Genomic DNA, 14,369 nt, shown 5'->3' on the forward strand with positions numbered 1-14,369 from the left:
ACATATTCTGCTGTAAAGACAAGACAAAGCTCAACAACACTAGGTCTGGGCGCATCTTGCCTAATGATCATCACGATCTGTATGAAATGCAATTTTTGTTCAAGTGGTGCGATCTGGATCTGCTGAATAGGGTTTTTTCAACCATCAACAAAATGTTCAAATGGTGTGACATGCATGACGGATACAACAAAATTAAAACGCAGCTGTTTCACCCTGAAAGATGCGAGCGCAGCAGTACATACGCTCTGCCATCCCCGCCCATTTACTACAGCCATCATAAAGCTCAACGGCCAGGCCTACCCAAGCGTCGTCTATAAATCAGGTCTCAAGTGCTACAACGCTCCGCCCCCTTTACTACAACGATCATAAATTCCGGCAACCAGACGCCCATACATCATTTATAAACCATGGCTGAAGACGTTGCTTCAGAACCCGATCATGTATGCAGCTGCGGAATCTCTTTTGACAGCATTCTCGACCCTCCCGACGACAACGCCCGCGGACCAACGGATCATCACAAAGACTGGGCTCAGGCTAAAACTATCAAACGTCGCATAGACTTTGAATCGTGCATTGAAAACGATTGGGGCCCGGGTAACATTATCAACCCTCAACCATCGTCCAGCGATGGATTCTACTGCGGTCTGGGTAAGAACATCAAGCCCCAGAAAGACAGGGATTCGGGGATCGAGTGTGACTGTCCCCACGGGCCAGACAAAAGTTTCAGGCTCCATAACGATCGGGAATCGCACGACGCATCTAAAATCGACCGGACCCTGCATCATGCTAATCATGGCTTCGACGTCACAGACGGATGTTTCAGTGACGTGGGGTTCAAAATCATAAAAGCCGCGACCGTGGTTTTGCTCCAACATCTCATCTGCAAGAAGCTGAAGGACGACTGCGAGGGCTGTGCGATTGATCATCCCAGCCAACTGCAACATTCCTGCCTGTTTGACCCGCCTAACTACTACTTTGACACGCATTTTGATGAACTTTCAGTCAAACTGTTTAGACCCTATTTTCATGCCATTGTCGGTATCCTCCTAGGACGGTTGGGGTTAAAATCTCACCCCCACCGTATTCAAGGAACAGTCGGGACTATTCTGCACGAACTAAAAGACGAACCATTCATCACCGCTAAGCTAGAAGAAATCAGCGCGAGACTTCTGGACAAACCCTGCGAGGAAATAGTGCACGACGTCGTTGATCTCTGGGAAGGTCTCTCGATTGTGAATGGCGAGTGACCAAGCCGTCTCCAACATGGGTGCAGCCTGTAGCCTAAAGAGGTGTGTGGAATGCCTGTTTAAAGGACATTACAGACGACAGATGACCAAACTGATGAAAAAGATTATTGATGATGCATCACGCGACGGTCATCCATGTATGGAAGACACTATGCGTGAAACAAATCTCAAGAAACATATGGTGCATATAAGAGGACTGGCTAATTCATGGGATGATTTGGTGGACATAAGCGCTTATGGGATCGAGTCGCCTGATGTAATGATAAAACTGGTTCTAGATATAATGTGTGAATCACAATGCCTACTGGGAATCACCGATGTGCTGTGTACTTGTACGTATGTGACGGATGTCTGTACCGAGCTGGTAAAGAAATCAAAAGATGAGGAGGATGTTGAAAAAATTGACGAAATGGCTACCACCAACAATAAAATTGTTAAAATGTTTATCGATTACATCCTAGACAAAAACATGATGGCCTGCCGTGATTTTCTTTTCTGGTTAGAGTATCAGTGATCCATTTTCTATGTTTTACTTAGATTCTATTAATAACATTATATTCATTATATCCAATTTTACTTAGATTGTGTTGTACTAACATTATTATTATTATATCCATTTATACTCTATTATAATCATTTGTACTATCTTCTATTATAATCTTTTTTTTTTTTTTTTTTTTTTTTTTTTTTTTTTTTTTTTTTTACTAGCTTCTATTATATCCATTTTTACTTGTGTTATATTAACATCATTTATCTGTGTTTACTTATATCATGTATCCTGTAACTTTTTAATAAAAGATTGATTCAAACCACATGTACGGGTTATTCTTTAGCAGCGGTTGAAACGACAGCATGTCGGAGCTCATGAAAAAAGCTTATTATACACCCTCCAACCCCGGCTCTTTAGGGGGTAAAAAACGATTAAAGGAGGCTGTCTTAAAAGAAAGTGGAGTCCGTTTAAGCGATAAAAAGGTTTCAGAATGGCTGTCTGGTGAGGATGCTTACACATTACACAAAACAGCCCCTATAAAATACAAACGAAATAGAGTGGTTGTGTACGGGGTCGATACGCAGTTCCAGGCCGATCTAGTCGACATGATTGCCTACACCAAGGATAACGACGGTAATAAATATCTACTGACGTGCATAGACGTATTTAGCAAGTACGCGTGGACTCGCGTGCTGAAGAATAAGAGCGGTCCCGAGGTCGCTAGAGCGTTCGAGTCTATCCTCGAAGAGGGTCGTGTCCCACAGAAATTGCAGACGGATCAGGGAAAGGAATTTTTTAACAAACAATTTCAAGATGTAATGAAAAAGCACGACATTAATCATTTCGCTACCGCTACCGATTTGAAAGCCAGCGTCGTGGAACGATTTAATAGAACGTTAAAGAGTCGTATGTGGAGATTTTTAACGGCTACAAATTCCCGACGATACATAGATGTTTTACAAGACATTATGCAGGGGTACAACACCAGCTATCACCGAAGTATCAGAATGAGACCCGTGGACGTTAGCAAAGTAAACGAGGATCAAGTGTTTCAAAACTTGTACGGTGATATAAAGAAAACCGAGAGAGCCGTATTTAATTTCAAAGTCGGCGACGTCGTCAGGATTTCTAAAGTGAGAGGGCCGTTCGCTAAAGGTTATGAGCAGAACTACACGGAAGAATTCTTCACCATATCCGCGTGCATTCCGCGACAACCCCCGGTCTACAGACTCAGCGATTATGACGGCGATGTCATCGAGGGAGTTTTTTATGAAAAAGAGTTGCAAAAAATAATTGTGAGTAAAAACAAATCTTTTAAGGTGGAAAAGATTTTAGGCCAGAAAAAACAAGGGAAATCTACGTTTGTTTTAGTGAAATGGCTAGGGTGGCCTTCAAAATTCAATAGTTATATAGATAAAAAAACACTGTTGGACTTAAAACACCCTGACGTTTAACGGATGAGATCATAAGTGCGAAGCAGTCATGGACGATCACGGGTTCTACGTCACGCTGCCGTGCAATGCATCTAGGTCGGTTTATCCCGAAAATCGCATATCTAGCTATACAACCAGGTTAGCAAAAGCTATACAATTGAAAGGAGAATGGGAGGTGGGACTCGCCGAAATCGAATATCCTAGAAGTTGGTATAACTTTAACGATGAAGACGGAAATTTCACTCTACACGCTGCCCCCGGACCCACAAATAGTGGAACCCCCGAAGACGGGGGACCGTTTAAAAAAGACTTATCAGGGTTTTTTGTATCGAGAAAATTACAAATAAGCGGTGGATACTACGCAAACATTCGGGCGATCATCCGTGTGATAAATCAACTTCTCGCACCTACGGCCGTATTGAATCACGATGAATTAAAAAACAAAGTGTTTCTGGTCGCGAAACCCAACATTTCAGTCAGCTTCCAAGGGAGACTCGCCACTATTTTAGGAATGATACCGGAAGATGCTCTCGGCCGGTCAAACTACCATGAAGGTGCTGATTTTACTACGAGCGTCATCACGCATGCTCCTCATCAATCCGATATCAACGCCGGGTTCTACACAATGTACGTTTACACCGACATCATCCAATATCAAGCGGTCGGTGATTCTTACGTTCCCCTTTTGAGATGCGTACATATATCGGGTAAAAGCAGCGACACTGTCATTGCTAGATACGACAACCCGCATTACGCATCGATCAACAAGGATCACATCACAAGCATTACCATAGAGTTGAAGGACGATCAAAACCGAGAAATACCATTTTCTTACGGGAAAGTCATCGTAAAACTACACTTTAAGCCAAAAAATGGTATATTATAGCCCTGGACAGACCGCGGACTATGTCAGCTACTACCGAAATCAAGCGGGTGGGGGTTTGCCAGGCTATGCCGGAGGAGGGGTTATGTATGGCGCGGGGTTAGGAGGGCTTTTCAGAGGTCTGTTCAGGATGGCCATACCTCTGTTAAAAAGAGGATTTAGCATCGCGAAACCTCACCTAAAATCCGCCGCTAAAAATATAGTATCCGACGTCGTCTCAAACGTATTGACGCGGGCTCATAGCAATAATGCTAATGGTCAAGACGGATCAGGGCTAATGGTCATGGCTCGTAAGAGGATGTCTAAGCCGCCGGGTGTAAGGAGGCGTGGTCATTTGGGTATGAAGAAGAAAACAACACGAGGAACAAAGAAGCGACCAGTCATTCGCAGAAAACGTAACAAGTCTGTTAGTCGAAAAGCGTCGGTCAAGAGATCCATAAAAACCATATTCTAACATGGCGCTACTGCATCGTATGTCGGGAGAATGCATCAAGTCCGAGTTGGACTTATTTACGGTTCCAATGACGCAGACGGTTATTGAGAAAAACGGATATTTAGAAGTTGCTCCATTAACCGCCATATCGGACACCGGACCATTAGAGTTTTTTATCGCAGGCAACGGCGACGATTATGTAGATCTAAATAACACTATGCTCTATCTGCGCCTGAAAATCACGAGACCTAATGGAGCAAACATCGTAGATCCTGCAAGGGTAGCTCTAATAAATTACCCCGGAGCCACAATTTTTTCACAAGTCGACGTGACCCTCGGCGACCGTCTGATATCCCAGAGTTCCTCAACTTATCCTTACCGCTGCATCATCGAGAGTCTAATCAACTATAGTAAAGATGCGTTGGAATCTCTTTTCTCCGCCGGACTGTTTTACAAAGATACGGCCGGTCACATGGATGTGAATGACCCCGTAGGTCGTAACGCGGGGTTGACGAAGAGATCGGTCTACACCAGCGAAAGCAAGGTGGTGGAACTGCTGTCCCCTATACACAGCGATATATTCTTTCAAGAAAAACTTTTGTTGAACGGCGTGGACATCAAGATACGCCTAATTAGAGCAAAGGATGAATTCTGTCTAATGAGGTGCGATGACGTGGCTTACAAAATAAAAATAGAGTCGGCGTCCCTATTTGTCAAGAAAGTCTCTGTAGCACCGCCGGTGAGACTGGGCCATGCCCAGGCGTTACTCTCAACAACGGCCAAGTATCCCATAGATAGGGTGGTTCTAAAAAATTTCTCCATTCCTGAGGGGAATCGTGTTTCAAATCAAGAAAATCTGTTTTTAGGGACCCTACCAAAATCTATCGTCATTGCCATGGTCGACAATGACGCATTCACAGGATCCTACGAAAAAAATCCATTTGCGTTCAAACATTACGATCTGGAGTTCCTAGCCGTCTACGTTGACGGGCAACAATTCCCCGCCAAGCCTCTACAACCTAATTTCGAAGCTGGTTCGGCAGTACGCGAATTTTATCAGCTGGCTATGACGACGGGGAGACATCTTAAAAACCAATCGCTCTCTATCGACAGGGGTGATTTCCTGAACGGTTACACGCTTTACGCATTTAATCTCACGCCTGATGAAGACTGTGGTCAGCACATTTCCCTCATCAAGTCGGGGAATATCAGACTCGAAGCTCGATTCAGACAACCGTTGCCGAATACCGTTAATTTATTAATTTACGCCGTATTCGACAGTATCATTGAAGTGTCTAACCGCCGACAAGTACTGCTCGACTACTATTGAGATGAACACGCTACAACTCACAGCCCTCATGGATAAAATTACATGCAGGACTCATTTTCTCGGCGTTCTACCGAGCGATCAACTACCCAAAGAAACGCTGAGGATCTTGCCGTCGATGGGTATCATTAATACTCACCCTGCTCGATTGCCGGGAGAGCACTGGATAGCCGTTTATTTAGACCAAGAGGGAGCAGCTTGTTTTTTCGACAGCTTCGGCAATCCGCCCAACAGCCCCCGCTTTCCAATCAGCATCAATAACTTTCTAACAACCAACAACGTCGATGTGTTATATTCCGACAGACGCGTCCAGGATTATACATCGGATACCTGTGGACAGCATTGTGTGTTTTTTCTGTATCATTTAGCTAGAGGTCGTGACTATAACCATGTGATGAAACTATACACAGATGATTATATCAAAAATGATAAAATGGTGTCCCTCTTTGTGAAGAGATTAAGACCGTATGTTTGTAATGATAAAATGTTATCCTGCGTTCACTGTGTGCAGACATGTTTGACGTATAAATAAAAAATCTTGAAAACATTATATTTTTTGTCGTCTTTTATTTAATCATGAGATGAAATCTATCACACATAATATAAGGAGTCGTTAAAATTCCAACCATCGCTTTCGTTTGAGAGCCGGCGATTTAAACATAGAGTCTTCGGACTTTGGAATCGCATAAGGCGAATATCTTTGTGCCTTTTTATGAGGTCTAACACGGGGAGGGCTGCCGGGTTTACTCTTTAGAGACTTAATCTTGCGTCTGACCTGCTGATTCGCTACTGTAGAAAATGGAATGTTTAATTCAGCAAAGGCTCGTAGAAACTCTGACCATCCTGGAGGTCTCCGGTCATCCCTAACGTTTTGAGGGGCCGTAACATTTTTTAACAAATCGACCATGTGTGACCCTTGCACGGCTCTACCCCTGAATACAAACTCCCCTAATTCATTCCAGGCGCTTAGCCCTTTAGCTTTAGACATCTTGTCTAATATGTATCTGCTGTTTTTCACGCTTCTCGAAGGTACGTTCTTCAGAACTTCATCGACAACAGCCTCCTCGGCGCTACCGTCTTCGACGTTAGCACCAGCGGATGGTTCATCTTTATGACCGAGATCGGTATGGGGTAACGAGAGCGTTAAAACACTGCTCTCACGATCGCCTTGTTTAACGATGGCCAAAAACCTGCTCAGGGAATTTGTGTAAAGTTTGGCTTTTTCGTAAGTATTCAAATCAGTCCGCTGTAAAATATTTCTTATGGTATCATCCAAATCGTTCTCCACGCTCCGTTGAATGTTCTCACGAACATTTTCGCTCTTGATCTTATCCAGTTGACGGTGCGGAACTAAATACATCTTCTCGGCATACTCCATCCTATCGATTTGCTATCAAGCTCGAAATAAAGGGTACTGCGACGCTTAGAAGCGGTAACAGGAATCCGCCCTTCTGGTTGAAGACTCGTTTCTTGGCCGCAATGCCAATTTTTTTATCGGCTATAAATTTAATATCCGCTTTTCTCTTTTTCAGTTTTTGGTACTGCTGTCTATTGACTGGAATTGTGCCATATAGGATGTTAAGAGCCACTTCACACAACGCTAAAATGAATTCGTCGGACGCCGATTGTAAAATAAGACGTCGCTGTTTAGGAGTGGCTTTATGTAGCAGTTTTAACACCGGCAGATGTTTACAAAGTCTGACGGACATGACGATTGATCACGTTCTTCTTTTTTTCGGGATATAAACCACTTGACGTTCGGAAAGCAATCCTGTTCTGAGACGGTACTGCTCCGGAGTTTTTGCTTTATAGTCTATCATCAGGTAGCCGAAAGGCCGATCGACTGCGTCATGATAACACTCCATAAAGTATTTTGTATTTCCCGGGTACATTTGACGTCCTAGCATTGCCACTTGATTGACGTCCCGAGGATTTTTAAACAGGATCATATAATTGGCGTTTAAGCTTATGGTTCGGCTGGACTTACCCTGGGCAAATAAATTTTGCACTATGTAAATAGAACTGAGATTGCGATGGTGACAGTATTGCGTAAAAACACGTTGGAGTTCAAGGTTACCGCTAGCTTGCTCCATTAAATCATCCAGCACAAGAAGGTTTGTCTTGCTGACAGGCAGTAAATCATCATCATTCAGAGTCTGGGGTATTCCATGCACAAATTTAATGTCATACAATTGCAGTAAATCATCGTACAAAGTTTGCCAACAATCATACAACCAAACAATGTTTTCAATTTTCTTTGAAATGATATTCAAACCTTTTTCCAACAAAAGTTTTACAAAATAAGACTTTCCAGAATTGGACGGCCCACTCACGACACAGCTGAATGGGTGTTGAAGTCTGAAATCAAAATCGGAAACATCCTGAGACCCTCTGTGTATCATCTGATCAGTAGCCATAAGGAAGCGTGTTATAATCGCTTAAAAGTCTACGTTTATTGTACACGACCCTGAACCTTTTAACGACTGATTTGTTGTGCAATGTGAAAGTCTTTTTATTTCGCACAATGTCTTCCGTCTGAGCCAGGATATATTTGGATCTATCTTGCGACGTCACATAGCTGTCAACCAGACCAATCAGGGATTCGAGACAGATAGCTTGTGAATTTTTAGCATTCAGGGTTATCCCCTTAGCTTTCATGCACACTTTACCTTTGGCCGTGGCAAAACCATACGATTTGGGGCCGCTCGACGAAAATTTAGTTATAAAATCCCCATCGTCCAATTCGCTAGTCAGCTCCCCTAAATGATCCCCCAGAGGAGGTTCCCAGTCCCCCTCCCTAGACACAAATATAACACTATCTGTGTCGGAGTATAACAATCGGCTGCCGAGTCTGTCCATCAATTCGTACAATTCCAGTCGGGCGTGCGCGGTGGTAAAGGCGCCTACAAAAACGTTCACGTCACGCGCCTTACAAACATCCTCTTTGTCCGGTTTATGCTGGACGAGAGCTACGTCTTCTGAGACGAATGAGAAATACGTCAACGTGTCGGTATTGCCGAAAACAATTCTGGTGAAATCTTCGGGGTCGCTCACAAGAATCGTTTGAGGCAAGTTCTGTCTTAAAGAGAAGCGTCCCCACAAACTATTCAGAATTAATTTTGTGATTGCCCTCTGGGCGGCGTTGTACTTGATCTTTTCGGGGTCGAGTTGAATACCCTCTTTTTCAAAATACTCACGAATGTAAGTCTCTTTCTCAGCATCCGTGACGACATTGGACGGGTAGCCGGACGCTTGTTGTTTCAAACGCAAAAACGTTTTTACGTATTCGGCGAACAACGCGTCTGACCGCTGCGGGAAATGCCAAACCTCGTCTATCTTGGCTATCACATAACCCTTCTCGATGGCTTTTAAAAGCTCGATACTGACCCAACAGCCCGAGAGCGATCTTTCCTCGTCCGTGTGGGTGCAGCTCGTGGTCTGGTTTTGGTCGTGAGCGCAGGTTCTACATAAAGGAAACATAAGTTTTCCTTGGCATCTGTAAGGGAGAACCGGGTGTAGTAATTTACGGGGCGGGTACACGGTCGCTTTGATAAGACCGTAATAGTTTTCAATCGGTTCAAAATCTGTGAAAATGATTTGGGGATGTTCGATCGGATAGGTTTTCCTCGCCTGACAAAAGGGATATAAGCTTGTGAAATCCAGATACCTTATTTTCTCATCACCGGTCACTTTGTGATAGAGTTTATAGGCATTCGTTCTCCCACCGTACAATGCCTCTCGAGGGTTCAATCTCTCTGGGGCGGAATAATCGGCCATAAATTCTATCACATAGGGATCGGTCTTTTTCATGTGGTTCCATTCGCATTCCCAAAGAACTTCGACTTGCAAACCGTACGCGTTCCGCAGAATTTCAATCTTATCGTCAAACTCGTTCCTGAGAACGCCGTAGGGCACTCCCGACAGGGGGTGGTTCTGATGGGGTGCAAAGCGACAGCAATGACCATGGAAGATGCAACCGGCGTACTCTAAGCCATGCCTAACACCGGCCTGCTCGTAGTAGCCGTCTAAAAAGTACTTACCGATCGATACTTCGCCGTGGTTTACGGCGTGGTGAACGTCCACGTTTCGAGTCTTTTTTACATACTCGAGCCATTCGATCGAACTGCTCGAGTAGGCCTTATTCTGATGGATGTACGCTTTGTTATGCGTGAGGGCGAGCGTGTTTCTGCCGAGATAATGTGTTTTGAAGACCCCCATCGAACAGCTGGCGATCGTCGTGAAACCAAAAGGGTCAAGTTTGGTGCATTGTATGAAAGACTCTCTGTATTTCATGCATCCTTCGCGTAATAAGACTACATCGTTAACGCCATACGCGTACAGTTCTTTCTTGAAGTCAAAGAACTTACCCTCAACCGTGCGGTACCACTCATCAAACTTTTCTCTGGCTTTATCCGACATGTTATCGTAGTTGTAGAACTTTTTGTCAGGGTATGGGCCTACATAGTTCTCATTTTCCACCCTGTTGAAAAGATGGGGGAAGTAGCCTTTTTCAGTAGTCGTTAAGTCTAACGCCGCGGGCATTTTGGCAAGAGCCATTGGAAAAAATGAGTAGCTATCGATATATCGTTGGGCAAATGACTCATCGTACATAAAAATTAATTTGCAGCCTTGCATTATGATCTCAAGCGCGATCCCGGCTTTGCAAAAATACTCCAGGATTAGAAAGGAGTCAAATCTGGAGGCGTAATGAGCTATGAAGCAGTAGCCTTTATATCGCGGTTGTCTGAAATGGTTTATTAGCTTAGCGATGCAGCTGGTACCACGGGCCGTAAATTTCTTCCCTTTGAATGTGATGGCACAAACAAAATTAGCCACGTGCCTACCGTTTTCGTAACGCGTTTCAAAATCATAGAAGATGTATTTCTCACACGTTTCCTTAGGCGCTAGGGGTTGTATGAAGCATTGATGTTCCCCCTCGTCCTGTAGAATTTCGCGACAATGCCCACATCTGTCCGGTGCGCACATGTGTTTACTTTTCTTATCGCCCTGTTTAACGTCGTAACGTCTGTTACATAGTTTGCAAAATTTTATAATATCACAGGCCGCGTATTCCTGACCGGGGGGTGAGTTTTTTTTATGCATTTCGTAACAATAGGCAGATTTACAGTAACGCAAGCAATCGGGGCAATGTATGATTCTTACAGGGAACGTGTAACAATCTGAGTCAAAACAGATGTTGCAAGCATACTTACATCTGTGGTTTCTGCGGTTGGTGTAACTTTTGTAGCAAAATGGACATACGTATGGCGAACCCATGAACCCCGTCAAATTCAGTATCATGTAGTAATGATCATTGTGGAGATAGAGGAAGACCGTTTTTGGGTGGGGTTCGTCAGAATTTTTGTACGTTTCTAAGACCATGGCGTTAGATCTGTGAAATACAACGATTTTAATGTCTAACACACGTTCAAACGAGGCTATGTCGTCAAGACCGATTTTGTCTTGGATTGAGAAGCCGACATTGTTTTGGATGGCAACAGCCAGTTTTTCTAACTCACTCTCTGGTAATTGGGGGTTAAGAAAACGGGCGAGACAGATGGAGAAGCACAAATTATTTGAAATATTTGTGGGGCAGAATAAACTCGTCTTTTTTCTTTTGATCACTTGGTCGACGGCCAGATCTGTGAGTTTCCGTCGCTGTCCACCACCTCCTTGTCTGTTCAAGGCTACTGACGCATCAATTTCAATGGCCTCATCAGATAGTAACCGATTGTTGCTCTGTAAAACTTTTTCAATTTGATCGAAAAGCGAATCCACCTCGTAATTATTACCATGAGTTAAAACTCCGCTGACTGGTGTTTGGAGACTGGGAGCTGACAATGTAATATTGATTACGGGATTGTAGTCGAATTGTCTAGCAAATGAAACAATCTCACTCAGCATATCGTGTAAGCGAATGTGATAAGAGGCCAAATCTGTAGAGTTAATCTCTCTCAGATTCGTAGTCCTTCTCAACGTCACGCTATTGAAACGAGGTCGTGGTAAAACATGATATCCGCTAACGTCGCCACCGTCGCGAATCAACCTGTCAATGTCCGTACGGCTTAATCGAGTCTGTGTAGTAGAGTCGACATTACCTGATGTGGATGGTTGTGAAGTATCATTACCGTCGGAGTGCTCTGATGATTGGTTGTTTAAAACACCACCGAATTGTACAACAGGATTGTTGTCTACGCTTAGCACATGATCGTACAAATTCATATTTGGATTTACAGCTAATTCAAAAAGATCCAAATTAGCGAAGGGTTGTGAAGATTCTAAATTAAACAAATACTGTTCTAAAGAATCAGGAAGTATACTTAGCATTTCAATTTCGTCCGGTGACAGTTCTGTATCGTCTGAGTCAAAGCTTTTAGCATCCTCCATTTTAGATTTCAGACTCCAACATGAAATAGTACAAAATTAGAGTATATGTAAAAAGTAAACATGAAATAGTACAGAATCAGAGTATATGTGAAATAGTACAAAATCAGAGAATATATAATAAGTATAAAAAGCATACATGAAATAGTACAATATAAAATCAGAGTGTATAAAATCGTTACATGATTTAATGGAACACATGTATTTTACTCATCTGACTGTTCGACGAGAATGAGAAGAAGATGATGAACCAAAAGTACCAGTTCACGATGGTATTCGGTGAACATGCGTTCGTTTCTATTGATACGTCGAAATATTTCATCAGTCAGATTTTGAAAAAATCGATCTTGCGCATCGATTCTACTATGCACCTCCAGCTGAGAGCTGCGAAGATCAGCGGTCAATGCGGCTAATCTACTACGTGTTTCGATCTGTGCGTCACGAACCTGAACACGCAGTGTCTCTAATCTAGCAGGTGTATCGCTGTGAGCATGAACCTCAGCGTGCAGTGTCTCTAAACGGTTTTGTGTTTCGCTGTGTGCATCACGAAACTGCTGTCTCAATGATTCTATTGAATCAATAACCGCACGCGTCGGAGGAGTAGCGCCGACATCAACCGTCTGAGACCCTGCTGCTGATGCTACTTCTTCATCCTCAATGTCTCCTTCGTCTTCTTCCGATGATTGGTGAAAACAGCTGTTTTCATCAATTGTTTGATTAGTGTTTATGACCGATACCTCGTCGTGCTCACTCGCCCAAGAACCACACTCCCATGATTCCAGTTGATCGCTATCCCAGGCCGTCACATCATCATGCTTTCCGGTTGAACCTGTTGTGTAGAAAATAACAAAAATCTTAATGGTCTGTTTCAATTTGTATTTTTTAAACTTCCGATAATGTAGTTAGTCTTACCGTATAACACAGTCGTGTCAGGACAGGGCTGCTGACAGCTCACCCCACTGGTAGATGGACCGACTGACTGGTTGACAGGTGGGGTGGGAGATTGAATGGCTGGAGGGGTGACAGGAGGTGTGACAGGAGGGCTGGCTGGTGGGGTGATAGGACTGTGGGGTATAATGACAAGTGGAATGGCTGGTGGGCTACCGAGCGAACTGGAACCGACGACCTTTCTCAAAGTTTCGTTGCTTGGTCCAGCACTCTCACCGTCATCGTTGTGTGAATTGGAATCGACGGTCTTTCTGACCTTTCTCAAAGGTTCACCACTTGGTCCAGCACTCTCGCCGTCATCATCATCTTTCGTAAGATCTACCACAGCTGATACTGTGAATTAAAAAAATTTAGTTAAAATAATTAAAATAAATTAAGTTCATTTTAATTTATAAACAATATAAAAGATAAGTTCTCACATGCATCATCGATGGCTTGGAAGGCAACCAATTCAATATTCGGGGATTTCGAGCCTGGAAAATATAAAACCTGTTTATGCATGAAAGATAATTTAGTAATTTGATTTTATACGCATCAACCCGCGAATAATAAAACACATACGCATGTAATGTAATGTAACCCGGATCTCAATCCTTCAGCCTTGAGAGGACAACTGACGATTGAATCTAAAATGCTTGTTCTTTTAGCAAAATTTGATGATACGCCCGCCCACACACACACACACACACACATACACACACACACACACACACACACACACACACAAACACAGCCACACCCAAACCGACACACAGACACACACACACACACACACACACACACACACACACACACACACAGACAGCATGGAATTAAAAAAATTAAAAAAATAAATAAATAAATGTAAAAATAAAATATAAATAAAATAAATAGTTAAATATAAATAAATAAAACTAACTTAAAGTTAAACAGATTATTAATCCTAAAATAAATCAAAACAGAGTGCAATAGCAATAACGACCACACGATTGAGCTATTTTACAAAAACAGGGTGTAATACCAATAATGACCAGACGATAGGGCTATTTTACAAAAAAGGGTGCAATAACAATAACGACCAGACGATGAGGCTATTTTACAAACAGGGCGCAATACCAATAATGACCAGACGATGGAGCTATTTTACAAACAGGGCGCAATACCAATAATGACCACATGATGGAGCTATTTTACAAACAGGGTGCAATAACAATAATGACCACATGATGGAGCTATTTTACAAAC

General features: G+C 43.1%; 1 protein-coding gene and 1 long non-coding RNA gene across 2 annotated transcripts in view; one reads left to right on the forward strand and one right to left on the reverse strand.

Annotated features, from left to right (window-relative positions):
- Positions 1-14,369, forward strand: part of LOC311089435 — a 99,772-nt gene that overhangs the window by 54,167 nt on the left and 31,236 nt on the right. The gene's annotated exons all lie outside the window — the stretch shown is intronic.
- On the reverse strand, positions 12,404-14,274 carry LOC311097820 (uncharacterized protein; the record flags this gene model as incomplete). The annotated part of the gene is made up of 4 exons (XM_084137702.1): positions 13,707-14,274; positions 13,565-13,618; positions 13,110-13,478; positions 12,404-13,026 (listed from the first exon to the last, which is right to left on the reverse strand). The coding sequence occupies exons 1-4, from the start codon at positions 13,708-13,710 to the stop codon at positions 12,404-12,406; spliced, it is 1,050 nt and encodes a 349-aa protein (XP_083993828.1). The 5' UTR covers positions 13,711-14,274.

This window comes from Abramis brama, assembly GCF_963993115.1.
Source record: "Abramis brama genome assembly, chromosome: 1".
Lineage (NCBI taxonomy): Eukaryota > Metazoa > Chordata > Actinopteri > Cypriniformes > Leuciscidae > Abramis > Abramis brama.